Source organism: Leguminivora glycinivorella, chromosome 24, assembly GCF_023078275.1.
Source record: "Leguminivora glycinivorella isolate SPB_JAAS2020 chromosome 24, LegGlyc_1.1, whole genome shotgun sequence".
Lineage (NCBI taxonomy): Eukaryota > Metazoa > Arthropoda > Insecta > Lepidoptera > Tortricidae > Leguminivora > Leguminivora glycinivorella.
Window position 1 is genome coordinate 11,523,449 of NC_062994.1, and position 23,768 is coordinate 11,547,216.

At 33.7% G+C, this 23,768-nt stretch overlaps 1 protein-coding gene and 1 long non-coding RNA gene across 2 annotated transcripts in view; one reads left to right on the top strand and one right to left on the bottom strand.

Moving 5' to 3' along the window:
* The window catches only part of LOC125238798 (serine protease filzig), a 46,164-nt gene extending 28,002 nt beyond the window's left edge, over positions 1-18,162 (bottom strand). Inside the window, exon 1 of the mRNA XM_048146242.1 lies at positions 17,956-18,162. Within this exon, the coding sequence (XP_048002199.1) occupies positions 17,956-18,052 (97 nt within the window). The 5' untranslated portion in view covers positions 18,053-18,162. The remainder of the gene's footprint in view (positions 1-17,955) is intronic.
* Positions 1,491-23,332, top strand: LOC125238799. Its single transcript, XR_007178472.1, has 3 exons — positions 1,491-1,625; positions 18,375-18,379; positions 23,323-23,332. It is a non-coding gene; the product is annotated as an uncharacterized LOC125238799 (long non-coding RNA).
* Positions 23,333-23,768: the final 436 nt, after the last annotated feature.

Consider the following 23,768-nt stretch of genomic DNA (forward strand, 5'->3'; position numbering starts at 1 on the left):
CAATAATGGTAGTTTCTATGTGACTTTCGAAATTCAATATTACCCCATGCACCTTACTGATATTTGTTGCGTTCACAATATATAAAAGTTCAATTTCTGACGAGAGTTTTTAAATCAAAATTTAAGACGTTTTCTAATAAGGTCACTACTTCTTACTTTTTTTTTTGTTTTTTTTTTTTTTTTTTTTTTTTTTTTTTTTTTTTTGTTTTTTTTTCTGATTCTAATTAATATAAAATATTTAATACAGCAAAAGGGAATGTACAAGTTTCTAATGGGGTGGCAACGCGCACGTGACACTATTTGAGTTGCAGGCGTCCATAGGTTACGGTGACCGCTTTCCATCACGCGGGCCGTACGCTTGTTTGCCACTGACGTAGTATAAAAAAAAGGTGACAAATATTACAGGTTATTGAATGTGATTATTGAAAATGTTGGTTATAAAACCCTCAGAAACATGTATTTTATTCATTAAATGTTTTATTCGATGAATAATATTATACAGTGTGTGGATTCCATACGGGCGAATAATGTATCCAGTTATAGTATCTAACCATACAAATCATATAATATAATCATTTTATTAAAAAGTGTTGTTAATTATGAGTAATTATTTTTTTAAATCTGACCAAGCAGCAATGTACGCCGTCCATATTAACTTGACATGACATAAACGTCATGTCGTAATGACGTTTAGGTAGGTACGCTAATTGATGTGGACGTAATACATTGCGGGCTGAATTATTATGTATGAAAAAAAATATCTCATCTATTCAATAAAAAAAAAATGTAGTTAGGCTCCTTAGCCCTTCAGGTGGCGAAATCCGGGAGCCGACCGCACGTAAAGTGGCAGGTAACCGGGAGCCGGACTTGAAATAAAAAGCTGTTGAGTGGCAAGGATACCGCTAAAATGACAGAAAAAGTTTACCCTTGAGTGGCGGGGCCCTCACGGGTGGTCATCGCGAATGTTACTTATGTTACAAAAATTATAATTACTCAAAAAATGTAGGGATGTTGTGCATAAACCATATATCACTGGATTCATTATGAAACGGCTAAAATTATTCCATAGAAAAAAAATACATTCCATTTATGTGAATTTTGCTAGACTCGATCAAATATCAGATGGCTACATTTTCCACTTCCATTTATTAAAGTAACTTTATTTAGGCAAAAAAACAGTAAATTGGAGAAAAAAGTAATTCAGGGACTTAAATATACATTTATTTACATTTATATCTCTTTTTTTAACATATTACAGTACAATTTTTGCGAAAAAGACGGTTTTTAAACACGTGTCTCAAATATGGCAGGCGGATGGTCCAAAAAAAAGGGTCATATTTCAAGTTGTTTTGAAGTTGAAGGTGTAGAACCTTTACTGAATGCCGTCCTTGTTTAGTGACGAATGGTTCGTGCAAGTATGAGGAAGCTAGATATAGTTTTAGACGGTTTTATTTATATATTTAGGTATATCGTCGCACGGGGTCCGGGAACCGGTCCCTGCCACTTAACAGCTTGTTTTTCCCAGAGTCCGGCTCCCGGCGCCTGCCACTTAACGGAATGTTTTATAAAATGACCGCGCCACTTCTCCCCTATGCAACTTGTAGCTCTGCCACCTGAGGGGTTAAGTCCAATACTAATCGTTATCCAAATATTCGCCCGTATGGAATACACACACTGTATAATTATACTAGTAATTTTAGTGATAATCTGGTTTTTTTGTCCTTATTAACAATGGATAGGAAGTTACTTATAAGAAAACATTTGCATGCTTATAATCATCAAAATATGTCTTTGTACATACTTTTCTATAACACCTTATTGTACCAAATTTTTCACAAAGCAATAGTTTTTCATTTTTCATTTCATTTTACTATACGGTCACCCATTGACCACGAACGCTGTCAAAGTGTTCGAAACGTCGGGATGTATATAAATTCATTATACGTGATATAATCCGTTTCTTAGTTTTATTTCATGAGTACTCATAATTACCTCGCTAGCCGAAGACAATATTATTTTGCATAGTTCAAACATGTAAGTTAGAGAGTTATACACCGTGGGCTTGAATAACCCGTTTGAAAGATGAGTTTTGTGTGTTTTTTGACAATTTTTATAAAACTATATTTGAATGTATTTTTAAATTAAAGGAAAAATGGAAAAAATTCACACCTCCGGCAGGACTCGAACCTGCGACCTTTAGCCTTGCCGGTGCCATCACGCTACCAACTGCGCCACGGAGGCCAAAGGTCGCAGGTTCGAGTCCTGCCGGAGGTGTGAATTTTTTCATTTTTCCTTTAATTTACAAATATGTAATATCGCACGCAGACGTTTCTGTATGATAAAAAAAAAAAAACAAATATATTTGAATGTATTTTCACATAAAAAGTAAACTTTATTCATAAAACTGGCATTTAAAATAAGTTTTGACGTTTTTTATTGTAAATCCCTCATTTTTGAAATGTTTTACTTCTCACTTTTTGACATCTATCGATGAGGATAGTGAGACTATTCTCCATAATGGCATCAATGCCGTTAAAAAGGCTCTTATATATTTTGGTAATAACTCGGTTCGGTCGGTAACTTGGTTTTGGTAAGTTTATATGACATTATAAACTCTAAATGATGTCACGAATATGTACACTGATAAAAAATTTCGGGTTATTCAGGCCGACGGTGTAGAAGTATCATAATAACAGATATATTATCATATCACTCCATCTTTCCGATTAAATGCTTTTCAACCCACAATTTATAAAAGTTAAATATCTTTGCGCTAGTTTTTAATTGACCTGAAATTGCAATAATGAAATACTTTCTAGCTATATCTTCAAACAAAACTGTTCTTTTATCTCATGACGTAGCAATATCATAGTATCTCGACCTACGGTTCATTAACGAAACTTTTACTAACAATTGTTAAAATCTTATCTGTTTATTTAATTATAAGGTACACAAAATTTCTCTCTCCGCATAACTTTCGTTTTTAGAGCAATGCTCTGGTGGCCACGAATTTATGTCAATGTCAGTCGGGTTGTTGAACATGCTAAGAGCACAACAGGTTGATTGTTAGATTAGAGTTACAGTGATTTATGTGTGGGCGGCCGATCGTGAAATCCGCCTGATTGTAAAATTCATGTGTAATGTCAAGAATGTTTTTCCTTCCAACGTGGCAATGCGGCCAGCCTTCTGGGCACACTGCCCGGTGGCAGCGACTTGGGTGAGGTTTTTTATTTATAAGTTATTTTAATTTAATTTATTTTATTTATTCTTATTTCCAAGTTTATTTATAGTATAGCGGCGGTGATCGCTTACCATCAGGCGACCTGTCTGCTCGTTTGCCTCCTATCCCATAAAAAAAAAAAAAAAAAAAAAAAATAGTTGTTATATTGTTTGTTTATCATGAAATAAATAAATTTACTGTAACAAGAAAATATATATATAGGATATGTAATATATAGGATTTACATACTTCATACTAAAAATCGTACCTCGATTTATTAGCACCACCTACTATCATAACTAGACATTACATTTTTTTTCCAAATGTGTATTGACGTGATATCATGACTTTAAAATAAAGAAATACACCGCTTAAAAGATAAGTATTGCATGAAAAATATGAAATTCTCATGTTAGTGAATATTATGCATTCTTATGGGAAATAAAAATTTTTAAACCTAAATATGTCATTTCACCTTATAAAATATAAAAACACTCAAAAATATTTGGGGAAAATATGATTTTGGCCACTTCCACGCTGCGAACAGCGCCATCTAGTGTTAAGCCTAAAAGGCCCATACATTTTCAGGGGTACGCTTTTTTGTATGGGCTTTGTCACTCTAGTATCATCGTGCTAATTTATTAAAACAATAAAAAACAAGTAGGTCATATACAGCGTGTGTATTCCATACGGGCGAATATCTTAATGACGATTAGTATCGGACCTGAGGAGCCTAACTACATGTTTTTTTTTTCATACATAAAAATTCAGCACGCAATGTATTATGTCCACATTAGCGTACCTACCTAAACGTCAATACGACATGACGTTTATGTCATGTGAAATTAATTGGATGGTGTACATTGCTGATGGGCCAGATTTCAAAAAATAATTATTCTTAATTAAGAACACTTTTAACAAAATGATTATTATAAACGATTCGTATGATCAGATACTATAACTGGATAAATTATTCGCCCGTATGGAATCCACACGCTGTATAGCTAATAATACCAAAACCACACCCATAATTTTAACTGCTTACTACAATTAATTGACATCTATAACCATAACTAAATTTCAGTCATTCAGGTCAATTAAGTAACTAAAACTAGAACAAAATCTACATCTATAAAGTAACAAAACTGGCCATAAGCAATAAATGTATAGACTATCATCATTTGAAACAGATTGTGTCTATTACGGTAACGGAAGAACGCCAAATTAAAAAAAAATGCGGTCAACTTCCATAGACGATCGTCTATGGAATAATAAATACTGGCGGAATAGAATGTTGAGGTCCATTGCGCTTTTCAATTATTTTTTGTACCTACATCACACATTCATATTATTTGAATTATAGAAGATATATTATATTAGATTCACTTTTTTTATTCAGATTTTATATGCCGCATCTATTAAGGGGCGGTTTTCATCGATATTTGACAAGTTTTGAGTTGAAACTTCTAAATTTGCACTACAGATAGAATTATACGATAAAGGCCCATCGGTTCTTCAATCTTTTATTTCTATTTGTAAGAGCCATATTTAAAAAAAAAAAAACATGAAATCGACATGTTTAGATTTACCTTTGACTTTCTTAAAAACTCAAGAGAGATTTCATTTCGTAGAGAGTGAGATTTAATTTTAAACTAATTAAAACAAAAATTATGATCAAAATATAGTTTTGGGCCTAAAATTGATGCTAAAGATCACATTAACAATGAGCCAATTATGTGATGCTAAGTATTGTGCTTAAAGACGATGCTGTTAATATGATAGGCTTTAGGAACTATTAGCTATAGGCTTTATTCCCGTGTGGTGACGGGTTAAGAATTTCACCACCCCCTTTCTTCCCGTGGGTGTCGTAGAAGTCGACTGTGGGATATGGGTTAAATTGTGGCGTAGGCGAGAGGCTGGCAACCTGTCACTGCAATGTCACAATTTGGATTTCTTTCAACCCCTCTTTGCCAAGAGTGGCACTGAAACTTAGTAGTTCATGTGCTCTGCCACCTTTATGGGATACAGGCGTGATTATATGTATGTAAGTATGTATAATATCAATAGATTCAAATCGAAGGTCATTGGCGCAGGCATGCCCCTTAAGATTCTTAAAATGTTGCGTGTATCTTTTTAAACTTAACTAAATACCTACGCAATACATCGCTTAAAAAAACTCTAAAGTTATTTGTACTTAGTTGCTGTGACTTTTTCTATTAACCCCCGACGCAACGTCACTTAACTATGCCTATACAAGTAACCCGCATTTGAGCATTTCTTTTTTTTGCCAATATTTTCTTTTATTGTTTTAGGGAATTTAAGGTCAATTGTACTCAGAATCACGAGTACTTTCAATCTCACTCCGAGACAAAAAGTGTCCCAGAATTTCCATACATTTTTTACTTTCCTCTTTTGTTACCCCATACAACATGTACGGAAAATGGTAACCAAATAAGAAAAAATCGTATGGGACAATTTTTTTAACTGCTAGGATTGAAAAGGCTACTAATTCTGAGTAGAAATAGCATTTTTTTTTTCAAAAATATCACACTTCATAAAAGTGGCAAAAAAAAGAAATGCCCATTTACTGATGTATGGAGTTACAACTCTTCCCCTACTTTTTCCTCTACGGTACGTAGTATCACTACAAGACTACCTACTCTTATTTCAAACTATTATAAAAAACCGTAAGCCCGTCGCAAGGTCAACACACACTACCAGACTAGTCAATGTCGGCCGCTAGAAAGTAAAGGCGGGTCGTCGAGAGTGAAATTGGTGCTGCGCACGCGCAGGTGCCATTTGTGGAACAATGGACGCTCAAATGGATTGAGTGACGATTAGGGTCAGGTGTGATGTCGCTGATTTTATGTTTTGTTTCTTAAATTATAACGTGGGATTTATTTTATAAATATATTATTACATATATTACATGACATACATAGAAAACATCCATGACCCAGGAACAAATATCTGTGCTCATCACACAAATCAAAGAGAATCGAGTATTATAGAGCGTTACTGTCAAAGTAAAATGTGTAATAACAGTGCAAAGACTGCCATCTCTCGACACAAGCTTAAAACTTTTGAACCTCAGTTTTGACAATTGACAACATTTCATATTTTTGAGTACTACTTTTTATTGTTTGGTTTGAAAGAACTTAATACTAAAAGATACACGTATTTTTTTATTTTTCCAAAAACTGCTATTTTAATGAGAAAATCCCTTCTTATTACTACTTCGAGCAGAAAGAGCGTAAGTTACAAACGTCAAGACTCAGCTTCGTGACGTCACATGTGTTGTTTCATACACCTAAGAAAACGACAAAATCTATTAAAAAAAATAAAGTCTTAACTGTCAGCTCAAACAGTCCGGTATGTTTGACTGTCAAGTGTCACTGTCAACCCATAGTGAATGACTATGAACCATAGATTAAGCCATGAAATTTTTAATATCTTTGCTACGAACTGTGATAAGTGTCACTGTCAAACTCAAGGGACATCCCAACTGGAAGAATTTTTTCTTATAGTGGCAGCTCTTCTTTCAAATCAGCTATTTGACGTCACTTCCCCTTTAAACTATTTTTTATACTAAAAATACGGAAAAAAAAATTAAAAACATTTATGTGATCTACAAGCGTATATCTCGAAATGGTTTTCGATTTAGGGACATTGAAAATTTTGAAACGTTGTCAATTTAGCCCATATTGTTAGCTTCCCCAAAGCCCCCCAAGCGTTCCCCAAAGGTGTAACGCCATCTAGCCTACCGTACCTTTTTCTCTATGGCTTGGAGGTACGTTTTTTTCGGGTGCGTATCGATCGATATAACTTTTTTGATATATTTTTAGTCGTTATAACGATCATTTGATATAATTATTGAATCATATAACAACAAATAATATACTAACAAATTGTATAATTCTTATTTAATATAATGATGATCATTTTTTCGAAAAACATTTATTATAACATACTTTTAGTATAATGCTTATTATACTAAAAGTATGTTATAATAAATGTTTATGCTATGATTATACAAAATAAAAGTAGATTTTTTGAGGTTATACCAAATGTTAATTATGTCAAATGAGTGATTATATTTCTAAGGGCCAGTTGCACCAACGAAAATGGAGGGTTAACCCGAGCGTTAACCCACCATTTTATATGGAATTTGACACTTGACAGCCCACTAACCCTGAGTTAAGTGGTTGGTGCAAGTGGGCCTAAGAGGAACTTGAAATGTTTTCCTATATCCTGTTTATTAAGTTAGAAATTTATAGGAGCGGCCACAGATGTCATATCTTCTAAATATAAATTTTATTTTTTTGCCTATTTTTTTAAATTACTTCTAAATTACCAAAAGAAGACATATTTAAAAAATATATATATTTGAGATACCTACTCATAAAATGCTCTTTCATTTGATATGTAACACAATATAGTTTTAAAAACTTTGATTTTTTAATTTCCACTTTTACCCCCCAAAAGTGGCCTCTATAATAAAATTTCATTTAATTAAATTACATGTCCGTCTTTGGGTCACAGGTTTACATACGTGTACCAAATTTCAAGTAAATCGGTCCAGTAGTTTCGGAGAAAATTGGCTGTGACAGACGGACAGACTCTTTGGCGTACGAAAAAAAAAGTGTTAAACCGACTTCAATAAAAGTGAAATAAACTATCCCGTATACACTAGCAACTGATACATTTGAAGTCGGTGCCAAGCCAAATAGTAACAAAAATTCACAGAGGGTCAAATAAATCACATCATGACTTAAAATTTCGAGCGAACTGAGGTCACGGTGACACTTTCGCGGTATCTAGGTCACCGCTCCTTGCGGAACAGGTATTTTTGGCCCGGAACAGGTATTTTGGCTGAGAAACGCGTGCTGTTCAAAATTTGGTTCATTTTGTTTTCGGATTTTATGAGCTTATCTTTATTGTTTTTGTAAAATATGAGTATTACTCTGTATTATTCAATACTAGCGACCCGCCCCGGCTTCGCACGGATACTATACCTACATGTAAACCTTCCTCGAGAATCACTCTATCTATTAAAAAAAACCGCATCAAAATCCGTTGCGTAGTTTTAAAGATTTAAGCATACATAGGGACATAGGGACAGAGAAAGCGACTTTGTTTTATATAACTTATCAGCTACGTACATAACTATACATAGTATACACTACACTATGTAGTGATCAATATCATTACAGGAAAAAGACTCCGTTTTGGCAAATACTGTTATAAAAGGCTAATAAACATAAAAAAACACAAACAATATTCAGTCTGTAATAATACCGTTCACCAAGTGTAAAAAGATACTTATTAAATTTATTGAGTATTTTTATATCACAAAACGTATTTCGAAACTTATAAAAAAAATCTTAACAAAATTTGTGAGGATCCTTATCAACTTATTAAGGTATTAAGGACAACATTTTAATAAAATTGGAAATTTGGAGACAAGTTTTTTTTTCAATAAAAAGTGCAAACATAAGATTCCGTTTGCAATTATTTTATATTTAAATCAAAGCTTTTTGACACTTTATTATGCATATTGAAAAGGAGAGGGTACCTTAATTTCTTACCTACCTATTACCTACCTAGTAAAAATAAGTAAATAAACCTTTTTTTTGTTTTACACATACTTTAAAATTAAGTATTAAAAAATGAAATTTAACCAACATAAAAAATACTGGAGTCATTTCGGGAAAAAAAAATACTAAGGAGAAGTGAGATGATTTTTTTTTTACATTATAAACTTTTTTACCGAAGAGGTCAATGAACCCACCCTGACCATACTGCCCCAGGGTCAATAACCGAGGAGCAGTTACCTGAGGTATAAATATTTATGCTGACCACATTATGTGGCCGCTTCGTGCCATACAGGAAACAAATTAGCCTTTCGACTCAGAATATGCATTTTGCAAATGGATATACAGGAGGATCCGTATACTATGTACAACATGTATACAGGGAGAAATAAAAAGGACCGTTCTAACTTTGCAAAGTGACTTTTGAGGGCATAATGAATAACTTTTATTATGGGACTGAACTCGCGAAAAAAATCGATGTAGGGAACAAATCAAACTATTTTATTAAATATTTTTTGATCTTTTTTTTTTTAAGTAGTAACACTACTATATATAAATGCGGGCGGTCGGGGTGGTGTAACGGTTTTAGCATGTCAGCCGCGTTAGCTGGAGACCCGGGTTCGATTCCCGGCTTCGCCACAAGTGGGCTTGATCGCTTTTTCTTTAGTGTATGGTATCTATTTCAGTTCGCAAAAAAAAATTCTTACATTTCGACTGTCATGATGCCGCTCATTTCTATGAAACAGCCAATTTTTTTTTGCGATTTCAGCCTTGGTCCCATAATAAAAGTTATTCATTATGACCTCAAAAGTCACTTAGCAAAGTTAGAACGGTCTTTTTTAGGGTTCCGTAGTCAACTAGGAACCCTTATAGTTTCGCCATGTCTGTCTGTCCGTCCGTCCGTCCGTCCGTCCTCGGATAATCTCAGTGACCGTTAGCACTAGAAAGCTGAAATTTGGTACCAATATGTATATCAATCACGCCGACAAAGTGCAAAAATAAAAAGTGGAAAAAAATGTTTAATTAGGGTATTTTTTCATTGCAATCCTAACGTGTGATACATTGTTGGATAGGTATTTAAAAATGAATAAGGGTTTACTAAAATCGTTTTTTGATAATATTCATATTTTCGGAAATAATCGCTCCTAAAGGAAAAAAATAGTGTGTCCCCCCCCTCTAACTTTTGAACCATATGTTTAAAAAATATGAAAAAAATCACAAAAGTAGAACTTTATAAAGACTTTCTAGGAAAATTGTTTTGAACTTGATAGGTTCAGTAGTTTTTGAGAAAAATACGGAAAACTACGGAACCCTACACTGAGCGTGGCCCGACACGCTCTTGGCCGGTTTTTTATTATTTAATTCTGTAGATTTTACTTAAAATATTGAATTTTGGTTTAACGCTTTGCAGTAATTTATGGGAAACTTAAAGGCAATCCAGAGTAAATATATATTAGACTAAAACCGAAATTAAAAATATACTGTTTTGATTAAATTTGATCATTGATATTTTTATTAGACTACTTGGTGATAACTAGAGAGCGGATTTCATGTAGCGATTTAAATATTAATATGGATATGATTAGTGCATTTTTTAAATTATATGTCATGTGGATTATAAGGTCTTCCAATCTATCGCATCTACATCGCACACCGCAAACTTCGCTGACTAATTAGATTAAATTAATGTTATTTTTTGTAAATGTAATTTTTCTTTTCTTTAAATGTAGTTATTTTTGTAAATATCTTCATTTAAAGAAAAATATTTCATTCTAAATAAAGGAGTTAGTATACAGGAAGCGAATTATTTTTATTTTTCTATTCTTTGAGTCGTAGTATAGAAGTTTTTACAAGAATTTACATAAATAAATTATTAAAAATTAACAAACATTTTTTTATTCATTAATTTTATTATCATTATTATTTTTGTCCAATATTCACAAAAGCATCCAAAAAGGGTTTTACTTTTATACATTTTTTGTGTGTAGAAAAAATAATAAATGATGCGAGTCATATCCATATTAATATTTAAATCGCTACATGAAATCCGCTCTCTAGTGATAACGGAGTCAAAAGATCACGATTACGAACACAATGTTAAAATTTTAAACAAATACTGGCTGGGTTAGCACATGATTGCCGCGAGAGTATGTCGCCGCGAGATAGACTACCCGTCCTTACGTCATTAGTACAATTAGAAGAAGACGTGTGATCTATCTCGCGGCGACATACTCTCGCGGCAATCATGTGCTAGGCATTCTGGTTGACCCAAAAAAGTACAGTTTTTTTCCTACTTATCGCGTGTATTTCCTGATAATAGTGATAATTTTATCTAAAGTCACATCTGTGTAGTAAAACATAATTATTATTTGCGTAAACTAAATAAAATAAAAAACATGTCATTTTTTTTATTAAAATAAGTACCTGTTATTTTGGGAAACAATACCTCGACAATAATTATGTAAAACTCTAAAAACTAACACCTTTTCTTTCACCTTACCCACTGAGCATGTCCTAAGCCTCAAAAGTCAAAACCCTTTTATGGCCCATTTGCCCAGTAATCTAATCCTCACCAGATGTCAAATATTGACGTCAAACACACAGACATTCCAGAGTTTTATCTCTTCTGTTATGACTTATGACTCAATGATAAGATCTTGAAATATTTTGACCCATGGTCCCAAGAACATCAATCATAATATGAGTAGTTTCTAGGGTTTAATTTTTTACGAATGAAGCGAATAGTATCACAACTTAAGAGTTTTGAAAGATTCACGGTTATTTTCATTAGACTTATATTGACTGGGATATAGACCATGATTAGTGTGATTACCTTTTCATCAAAATCATAAAGGTAATCACGGTCAATACCTATAAGTCTAGTATCATAAGTTATTAAAAAACAGTATGAGTCTCTGTACTTGTGATTATTTATAAAAAAAATTGTGTTTCACTCGACGGCAAAGTTTGTTTAACCTTTGTGCCTTGAAACCCTCGCAACAATTGATTAAATATTGGAATCTTTCGCTTGCTCGGGCTTCAATATTGGCACGTGCGGTTAAACAACAACTTTGCTCCTTTTTAAAAATAATAACTATTTCTTTTACTCACACGAGCATAAACAAATATGTTTTGCGTTGCCGTAGTTGGGTAAAAAGTGGTTTGTTTCAACTTACTTAGATCACCGCGAAATCATATTAAACCATGAACACATGAAATTATGATTCTAAGTTAACGCCATAGAGTTAGAAAGTAACTATAACCACATCAAACATTTCGTCAACCTGCGGTCTCATGTGTTTGAACTTTCTCGATCTTTTGTCAACAAAGTGATTATACTGATACTTTCCAGTGACAATTTCACCTTGTACCTGTTTGTGTTAGTGTCAAATACTGTTTATTATAAGACACATAAAAAATACATACTTGTATAAAAGGTAAAGTTGGGGTAATAGTAGGGTTGCAAAAAAACGGTTTTTTTTCTGGCTTGAAAAAAAAAAACATGAAAAAAAAACCGTGAAAATAAACAGTTTTTTTTCTGGAGTATGTTTTTTTCTAAAGTACGAAATCTCAAAATTTGAAAGTAGTTAATACTTTTATACGGTTTTTTAGACTTAATGTTAACTATTAAGCGAATTTAATCGAATAACTTTAATTTCTGGTCTTATAAAAGTAACATTTACGAAATCTGTAGTTGGTAGTTATCACTTTTTACTGTTGGCAACACCACCGCCTCCCCACGCTACACGCAGCATCGGGGATTCCCCAACAAACGTTTGTATACTGAATGTTAATTGAATTAAAATTTACGTTATTGTTATTGAAACACGTTACAACTCACGAAAAACCGTTATTGTCGTATTATTTGTTCATCTGAAAAAAAACCATTTTTAGAAAAAAAAACCAAGGTGCTCGGTTTTTTTTCATGTTTTTTTTCACAATTCTGAAAAAAAAACATTTGGTTTTTTTTCTATTTACAACCCTAGGTAATAGTAACTGCGGGGCGATTGTAACTAATCGAAATATCTTCCATATTTTACATCACTTACTGTAGTGCCATATAGGTCCAAATAGCGTATAAGCTCTTTCATCATTTCACCGTAGATGGTGTTGATAGACCTAATGATATCAGGGTGGCTAGCCGAATGGCACAATCGCTCACGAAACGCTCACGAAACGAAGCGCTAGTAGATATCTATCTCTATCGCGCTTGCGTATTGGCGCGACAGAGCCAGCGGCGTATCGCTTTCGTTTGGCGTCGGAGAAATGCCATTCGGCTACGGGGCCAGGGTGCGTAGCCGAATGGCACAAACGCTCACGAAACGCTCACGAAACGAAACGCTAGTAGATATCTATCCCTATCGCTCTTGCGTATTAGCGCGACAGAGCCGGATTACGTTTCGTTTTCGTTTGGCGTCGGAGAAATGCCATTCGGCTACGGGGCCTGATGTCGACCGTGTAGTTTTCGACGAAATTGGTAAAATGCTCGTGAGAGACAGCCTCTCAAACATTCCATAAAATGGTTTCAATGTGATTTAACATTTTTTTTCTACAGTTAGTTGCATTAACTATTTTGTTTGTATGTCATTCAATCGTATTCGTATGGATTGAGTGAGCACCTTCCGAAAATTAAAAAAAATATGCCGATCATTTAGTAAAAGTTCTAAAACAATTGTAAAACGAATCTCTGAATTTGTAAAAAGATAAATCAAAAGATACACTTATTAACATGTGCTCACTCAGTTCTCACAAACTACCAACGAAAACAGTGAATGTATTTATTTAACATATTATTTATAACATAATATTTATATACTAACATTTAGTAAAAAATATGCCAACTGACCTGTATAAATTTTAGATCACCCAGTGACGTATTTAATTTATTACAAATAGTTTCTTATGCTCACTCAATCCTCACACTTTTGAAAACCCGAATTTTTATGAAAAACATAAGATTTAGACCGCTAGTGTATGTGTATAGTTTAGTAAAAGTAATATGGGAATTTGTATAATACAAAACGAACCACTAACGTGTCAGGTTTTTTTATCATAATTTTTTGTAAGTGCTCACTCAGTCCACACGTTTTGAGAAAGTTAGAAATGTAAATATCTTAGGATTTGTAGCACCGCAGAAACTCTAAAGTACAGCGAACATACCGGCAACCCTCGAACCTGTCGGCTTATCAGCAGCAGACGGAAAGCGGCCTGATGGTTGCTCGCTTGTGCCTTGGTTTCTGGGACGACCCTTGGCGTGGGACGTGACCTGTGTGGATACCTTGGCTCCGTCCAACGTCCAACGCTCGGCCCAGAAACCGGGGACTGCTGCTGAAAATGCCCAGTTTAACAAGTGCCGCATATATGCATTTTTAAAAAACAACTACATATTTGCGGCACTTGCATTTGAAACATTTGGACCATGGTCATCAGACACCAAGCAGTTTGTGAAAGAGGTTTCCACCACACTTGTCTGGGTGTCTGGTGACCTACGCACGGCCAACTTCCTGGCACAACGGCTGAGTCTGACCATACAGAGGGGAAACGCGGAAGGGTCCTAGGGACGATGCCCCGGGCAAACATGGATTTTATTTAATTTATTAACTTTATTGTACTTGCTTGATTAAATTGTATATGTGTAGTATGATTAAAAATGGTGCAATAAAGAATATTGTGACATAAACAAAAAAGTGATAAAAAGCCCTGAGCCTATTCATGAGTAACTATCGCGGTAACCGAAGAAAATATTAGGGCAGTTAATTTAAAATGCTCCTTATAGGCATCTTCGTATCAGATCAGATGGTGTTAGGATAATAACGTATCATTATTTGTTTTTTAATAATAGACAGCAATGGAGGCCAAGGCCGTAACGGGAAGATGCATTCTATTGGAGGAACAGTTTCAAAGATATTTTGAGCGCTTAATAACAGAATAACTTTCTATAACTTATTAAAGTAAGAAAGGATCATTGTCCTACATTTTTTGTCATTTTTTCTCTTCGTTCTCGTTCACACATAAAATAGTAAATTTTTGAGACTGTATACTAGTGAAATATATTTTTCATGGCGAAATATATTTGCTTCAGACAAGTCTCATTGTCTTAAGAATAAGTATAATATAATAAGTGCGATAAAAAAGATTTTATATTTTATTATTGCTCACGACTAAGGTGAGAACAGGCGGACTTATCGCTAAGCAGATATTTCTGCCAGACAACCACAACAACAATTTATTTGAATTTACTAAGAATAAATTCATTATAGCGTTATAAACTCAATGAACCATTGACTTATTTACGCTAGAGTAATTCCAATGCCCTTGTTTGAGCAAAAACTCTGATGGTCACGGTTGTGAGCAATACATTGTTTTCTTTCTATGGAGTTTTAATAACTGTGGTAAAACTGACTCTACATATAGATAATATATGTATGTTAATCAAAATAAGCGCCAAATATTCATATTTTATTTTAATTTGTTTCAAAATGACCATAAAAAAAAATACCGACATCAAAAAAAGGAGGAAATTATCAATTCTTCGGGATCTTTTTCTAGAATAAATAAATAAATAAATATTATAGGACATTCTTACGCAGATTGACCGAGTCCCACGGCAAGCTCAAGAAGGCTTGTGTTATGGGTACTCAGACAACGACATATATAATACACAAATACTTATATACATAGAAAACATCCATGACTCCGGAATAAATATCTGTGCTCATCACACAAATAAATGCCCTTACCGGGATTCGAACCCGGGACCGCGGCACAGCAGGCAGGGTCACTACCGACTAGGCCAAACCGGTCGTCAAAATAAATAATGAATAATAGAATAAATGAATGAATTCATAATAATTACATGTTAAGACTAATTATATCATGTTTTAGTCTATTAATATGCGCATACGCAGCGGGGCGTCAGATCAGTCCCTTAGGAGATTTAAAGGCCAATTCGAACTGACATTTGACATCAGGGTGCGTAGCCAAATGCACTCTCACTATAATATCTGTTTCGTAGCTAAGTATCTCTCTCTCTCGCTCTTGCGTATTGGCGCGACAGAGCCAGACTGCATTTCTGTCGGCGTCTGCCGACGATTGCCACTGACTGGCTGAATGATATTTATTTACATAAAAATAATACAAAGTTACCATTTTTTTACAAAATTATAAGTAAAAAATTGTACCGGCTAACTTTTTAATTCGTTTTGGTTTAAAAATATTTAGTCGAAACATTTTATTCGCTTTTTTTTTTACTGAAATGAATTCCAAAATAATATTTTTGATATATTATTTGATTTTAGTTTTACCTTGTATTTTTTACTAGGCCCACATTTTCGAGACATGTGTTTTTTTAACGTCAAATTTATTTTTAAATTATAACTATCAATTTAAGGATTTTTTTTACCCATGCACCAAAAAACCACAAGTTTATATAAGAAACATCAGACAGATATCATTCTGATGTAGTTTTTAGATCGAATGGCCTATCGATTAATATGCGTGTGCGCAGCGGGATGTCGGATCATTCTCTGTGGAGATATAGGCCGATAACACATTCCTGCTACTTGGGGCTTTTATGACTGGACTAAATTGAGATGAATGACTTTTTTATAGAAACGCGTTTTATTATGTGATAACTAAATTAGGCGTTTCGGTGATTTTAAATTACTGTATTTTTTGATTCGAGAATTTTCCGTAAAATATATCACATAAAAGCTCATATAGCGTAAGTTAGTTATTTATGTCAAAATTTAACGTGTTAAATAGTTAAATAAAATAATACATACATACATACAACATACATACAATTACGCCTGTATCCCATAAAGGGGTAGGCAGAACACATGAAACTACTAAAGCTTCAGTGCCACTCTTGGCAAATAAGAATAAAATAAAATAATATATTTTAAATATATGGACTGGCTTATTTAATCTATAAAAATATAGTAAGTATTTAACTTTTCAAATGTAATTTAAGTTTATTTATTGAATTTGGTCAAATAACATCTTAGATATTCATTCAATTCCGTCGATTCATTTATTATTTCTATTAGATATAGAACCATTTATTTGACACTCGCTTTTGCCCGCGGCTTCGCTCGCGTTAGAAAGAGACAAAAAGTAGCCTATGTCACTCTCCATCCCTTCAACTATCTCCACTTAAAAAATCACGACAATTCGTCGCTCAGTTTTGCCGTGAAAGACGGACAAACAAACAGACACACACACTTTCCCATTTATAATATTAGTATGGATTATGATATAATCAAATACAACAAAAAACATGAATACAACATTTATTTTTTAATTTTAATTCACTTTGACTTAAAATAAAAGGGAAAAAAGTCATAAAATAATAACCTACGTTTTATGTCATATTTACTTATAACTTTTCTTTAAGATATATCACAATTTTTTTTTTAATTTTCACAGTTCTTAACTTTTTACCTACGGTATCATTTAAACAGTAGTAATTTTCCAGTTTATTAGTAATGAAAGGTGTAAAATAATCAACTCACAACAATCACAACTCAGTAAGCTGTCGTTAACTGATAAGTAATGGGGTATAAATTAAACGACAGTTAAGTGAATGAGTACGCTTTTACCCTGTTACGGTTTAACTTGACGTAATACATACAGGGTGACCTAAAAATTGTTGACATAGATTTTCTTTTCACTGACACCTTTTTTGATATTTGTAAGTTTTTGAAAAATTGTACATTAGTAACGATAAAAGCGAATGTAGGAAATATTGGAAATAGTAGATTTTGTTTTAGTACATTTACAATTTACATGCATTTAATAAAAATATGTGCATAAGAAAAATATCTTATATTCTTTGCTAATGTAATTTTAGGATAGCATATTTTATAATATTAGTATACCGTACATTTTTAGCACCTAAAATAACCCCATTTTAAAACCAAAATCACACCATGTTTTTAAAAACGTGCCTACCTAGTTATTTACCTAGTAAGTTTGAATAAAATGCTTATTTATATTTTAGTTATTTTCTTCGTTTTTTCTTTTATTTTGTATTTGTTTTAATCATTTTCGTTCACATCACTTCTTTTACCATCATTATAATTTTCCCTTTAACTCTGTAAATCAAATACTTGTACCTTAAATAAACAATATTCTTACCTCTTTCATATTCAATCGCTCCACAGCCCAAAATGTCCAAAAATATCACTAAAACCACCAAACATTTCACTCGAAAAACACACTCCCTAACTGTCATTTTGACGTTTATGCGCAAAAATTAAAAACAAAAACTTTTACACATAATGCCTAAGTCAAGGCATTTTTTTTATTTTTTTTTTCAGACGAGCGCTCGACACGGCGTTTGGAAACCCACTAGCCAACTGACCAACTTAATGCAGTAAAATACGAAACATACATATTACAAGTACAGAAAGAAAGTGATAAAGTTCTATAATTTCTCTTCAAATCACTCTCAACTCTTCTTCTACGCTATTAAAGTTGTGAATGGGACTTCTTGTGTGGATGGGACTCTGTCGAAGTGAGTAGTAAGTTGCTAAACGAGTGAACGGTGAAATGAGAAATTGTGAAACGGACGTATGTCGGAGGGAGATGGGTAGACATTTCTTTTTACGATGCGAGTCTGTAGAGTTTGGAGTTAGGTACATTTTGTGGGTATGATTGGTGCAATTGGTTTATTATGATTATAAAATTTGAATATATATGTTTAAATAGTAAAAAAAAGTTTAATAATTAGCTTACTGAAGTATTTATTAAACCATAATTTAATAAATATTAAATAAAAATACTTACAATTATAATTCGTTTAGGTCCACTTGCACCAACCACTTAACTCAGGGTTAGTGAGCTGTCAACTGTCAAATTCCATATGAAATAGTGGGTTACTCTCGAGTTAACCCTTCATTTTCGTTGGTGCAAGTGGCCCTTACTTATACAAAAAAAATGTGAAATGATAATATATTTTTAACTTTTAATTTTACCAATATAATTTTATTATGTTTTAAGTATTTTAAGATCCCAACCTAATTCTACAAATTTACCTACTAATGAATGACTCTATTGCAAAGTGAAATAAAATAAGTGACCCAAACAAAAATAATTATATTATTGTCCCGTTAATTGGCTTTCCTCGTACGAAGAGGTGTTTATTAAATACATACATACAATCACGCCTGTGTCCCATAAAGGGGTAGGCAGAGCACATGAAACTACTAAATCTTCAGTGCCACTCTTGGCAAATAAGGGGTTGCAAGAAAACGAAACTGTGACATTGCAGTGACAGGTTGCCAGCCTCTCGCCTACGCCACAATTTACCCCATATCCCATAGTCGCCTTCTACGACACCCACGGGAAGGAAAGGGGTGGTGGAATTCTTAACCCGTCACCACACAGGATTTTTTTATTAAATACATATATGTTTTAATTAATGGAAAATTTAAATTTTTGAGCAAAATAAGTTTTTAATTATAGCTACAGGATTACAGAATCAACAAATTATTGAATGAAAAATAGAATTGTCAACTGTTTTAATACTGCCGGCGTATCATGCTGCCAATTTTATTACTTATCCACGTGGATAAAGCATCCGTCACGCTTTAGCAAGTATGTCAGTGTGAGAGTGACAGATGTCTTATCCACATGGATAAGTGATAAAATTGGCAGCATGATACGCCGGCTGGAATAAAAAGAGAGCTTGTATTTTCACAATATAAAACAACAAAATAAATAGTTCGTTCCAAAGTTGTTCAGTATAAAATTAGCCCAAGTTCAAACTCACAGCATCCATTTTTAACATATCGAGCATAGTAACGGAAGAATCTCACTTTTTCATCTACTATGACATAATTTGTCAAATATGACCTCTTTCTATCATTAGGAGACTGTACATACAAATTATTTGTACAACTAGCGCGATCCTTTACCAACTTAACTTTGCGGATGGCGAAATTGAGAAGTAAAGAAAGTCAGTGCAAAATGTTAAGTGTTGTTAGGCAGTGGTGCCTTTGTCGATGGCAAATGTAAGTTTGTTCATTTACAATTTTATCTTTGCGTGTGACAAAATGCGAAACTAGAGTAGTTTAATCTTACGACACAGGAGTAATAGTTATTTATTTATTTTAAAAGGGGCAAAGTTGTTTTTTTACCGAACATGCCAAAATTGCGAGCGAAAGATTCCACCAATAAAGATTCCAATATAAGCGTTGCGAGGGTTTCAAGACACGTAGGTTAAACAAAATTTGCCACCGAGTAAAACACAAAAATTTTCACCACACCAACACTATGAAATTATTAACTGTAAACCATAAAAATAAATAAAATCTATCAATTTATTTAACATTTATGATTCCAAATCATCATTTATACGTGAATTCCAATACCCAGCTTTGTAGATTAATCATTGATACTAACTTATGTAATGTGTTACTTAAATTAAGTTATATATTGTGTGCCCTTACAGGGTGTCAAATGTAAATTAACACCTTATTATGTACATGACAATGCAATATTAAATAAATGACTAAAATTTGTATGAAATTACTTTACTCTCTTGTGGATAAATACAATTTCGCTATCCGTTTTCGAATAGCAAAGAGAGCCTTTACCAGTTGGTGTGGTGAAAAATTCATTGTAGAAATGTCAGACAGTGGCGCCACCGACGGTAAACGTAAGTTGGTAATTTATATAGAGTTGCTAATTCGATGGAAACGGTAGTATAATGACGTTGGTGCTGAATCGATTTGGCAGGAGCTGGTTTACCGAGTTTGGAGAAGGGGGGTTAATTTATGGAAGGTCTGTGCCCTTTATATATTGGACTTATTGCTTTAAGAGTCGACTTCTGGTTAATATTTTTTTCGTTACTGCGCACATGCCCAGAATGCCCAGACGCTGGCTTTGGGGAATAGACTTTTCTCAAACATGGTATGAAATATTGATGTTATGTGCCTTATAATTGGCAGCGAAGTATGACGTTGCAGGTGCGGCTAGGACGATTGATAGATAATGGAATTTCATACAAACCTTGCAGGCCAAGGCCAGCAATGTCCTCTTTTTTAATTTCCAAACACAGATAATTGTGACATAACATCCAGGTATTTAGCCAATTAAAAAAAAAACTATAAGGGGCTTTATAGACGTGCCGACTGCAACTGGTACGGGCCCTAGACAATATTTGATTTTGGGTGCGTTTTCATACAAAAAAAAATTTTTTCGTTTTTTTTTTTAACTTTTTGTTTTTTTATAAGCGTAGGTATACGGGGTATCAAAGGGGAACGAAAATTCGATTATTTTTGCGCTACGACGCACCGTTTAGGAGATACAGCCATCCAAAGTTACTATTTTCAGTAGACTTTATTTATTTCATACCATGTTTGAGAAAAGCACTATACATACCTCGGCGGGAAATGGGGTTGCCCACCTCAGACCTATCCGGCCTCGCTTCGCTCGGCCGTCTATATATCTTCGGCCGGCAACCCCCTTTGTCCCGGTAGTAATGTACTATTTATGTAGGGTTTAAAAGATATATGCGTGACCCTGTAAATGACGAATAACAGTTCGGGAGTAGAAAAAACATGTATTAGATCTGTTTGACTCGATCTAATGGTTGATTGGCGCGTTTAAGTCTTTTGTGTGCGGAAAGTCATTAGTTATACAGACCTACATGTTAATAAAATTCATATTGTTACTCAAGTATACAATAAGATTTTGCAAAAATTTCATTTTTGGTACAAGCTTTTATCGCCGACTGTACCTTTCTTTCAACAGTCATTTACTGCTCTCCGAGACGTTTCTAAAAACCCCTTACTCGATGGGGATACTAGGTTTCAGAACAGGGTTCCTATGACCACCTTTCTGCTCCATCATCAGATCAGCTCCATGATACCATAATATTACATTGTCACGTGATTTACATATGTGTGCAACATTTCAGCTCAATCGGAAATCGGGAAGTGTGTCAAATTTAGCTTCTACGTTTTGACGCACACTAACATACTAACAAGGCTTGTAAAAATAATGTAGCCATAAATAAAGATATAATTAAAACAAAAAGTCTTCCCTTTGTTAGTTTTGTAACCTTGGATCATAAGTGGTTGTTTTCCGTATATAAAAAACACACACGATTCCTTAATTGGATTAATAACCACAAAATTAAAATTTTGAAAAAAAACCGATTTTCTTGAAACATTGCTAAGAATACTCCCGACTAACTCAGCTTTCAGACAAAAAAAAAACTAAATCTAAATCGGTTCATTCGTTCGGGAGCTACGATGCCACAGACAGACACACACAGACAGACAGACAAACAGACAGACACGTCAAACTTATAACACCCCTTCGTTTTTGCGTCGGGGGTTAAAAAAACACACACGATTCTTTAATTTCATTTAAAAAAAATGCTTTCTTGCGCGATTTCTGTATAATCATTAATCATTGATCAATAGATGAGATTAGCGAATCGCCGTACAAGTAGGTTGGTATTACTTGGAATAGTAATTACATATATGTTCTTATTTCACGATCGTGACATATGTCGGTGGCATATGTCGGCTGACAATCTGACACATTGTCTCCGACATGTAGGTAAAAATCTCATACAACAATTGTGACATTTGTCGCCGACAAATGTTTCGTGAAACAGAGGTCAATTTTCAAGTATGAGACTTGTTGACACACATTGTCAAAATAAATAAATATTATAGGACATTCTTCCACAGATTGACTGAGGCCCACGGTAAGCTCAAGAAGGCTTGTGTTGCAGGTACTCAGACAACGATATAAATAATACCTATACAAATACTTGTATACATAGAAAACAACCATGACTCAGGAGCAAATATCTGCGTACATCACTCAAATAAATGCACTTACAGGTATTGACAAGAAATTAGAAAACGATCGAAAATTTATTAATTATCAAGTTTTCGTCAAGTTCAATTTCAGTTAGTTGCAAAATGGTAATCACGGTCTTTACCCCGGTCAATATAAGGCACCACACAAGTAGGGTATAGGTATAGTAAGTAATTATCTCCAGGGCATGTAATCCTCAGTAATTTGCAATTAAAACGGTAAAGTCCCGCCGAGACAATTAATCCCGGTTCCTGCTTGACCGGTCTCGGAGGATGCGACAGGACCTTACTGTTAATACAGTAATTATAGTTTGGCAAACCTTTTCCGTCAGTACAAAAGGGGGTAAATTAAAAATGTAGACCTGAAGAATTCTGCTTTTATAGTAAAATGTAATTAGAAAAATTTGATTCAGAATGCAGTAGGTATAAGGGAAAATATACGATTAATGAAATTATTACCATGATTTTCAACCTATGAGTAGACAAATAAAGTATGAATATATTTACAAATGTATAAACAGAAGAAGTATATTACAATTTAATTCTGATAGAAATTGAAATATTAACTAAAAATTTAAAATATTCCCCCTGTTATAATAAATGTTATTCGAAAAAGTGATCATTATATTCTGATTAAAAAAAATACTTAAACATTTCTTGCGAGGTACGTCAATGATTTTAAAAATAACATTTGCACAGACGAGGCTGACAACTCAATCAGTGACGACCGGTCTGGCGCAGTCGGTAGTGACCCTGCCTGCTAAGCCGCGGTCCCGGGTTCGAATCCCGGTAAGGGCATTTATTTGTGTGATGAGCACAGATATTTGTTCCTGAGTCATGGATGTTTTCTATGTATATAAGTATGTATTTATCTATTTAAGTATGTATGTCGTCGCCTAGCACCCATAGTACAAGTTTTGCTTAGTTTAGGTCTAGGTTGATCTGTGTAAAGTGTCCCCCAATATTTCTTTATTTGATTTAACTTAGCTTGGTCTTAGACGATTTTTTAACGTATAAGACAACTTTTTTTACTTCATAATTATTATCATAATAAATGAGCATATTCTTAGTCACAGACTAACTAACGGCAAAAACGTGGCTTACGATGGA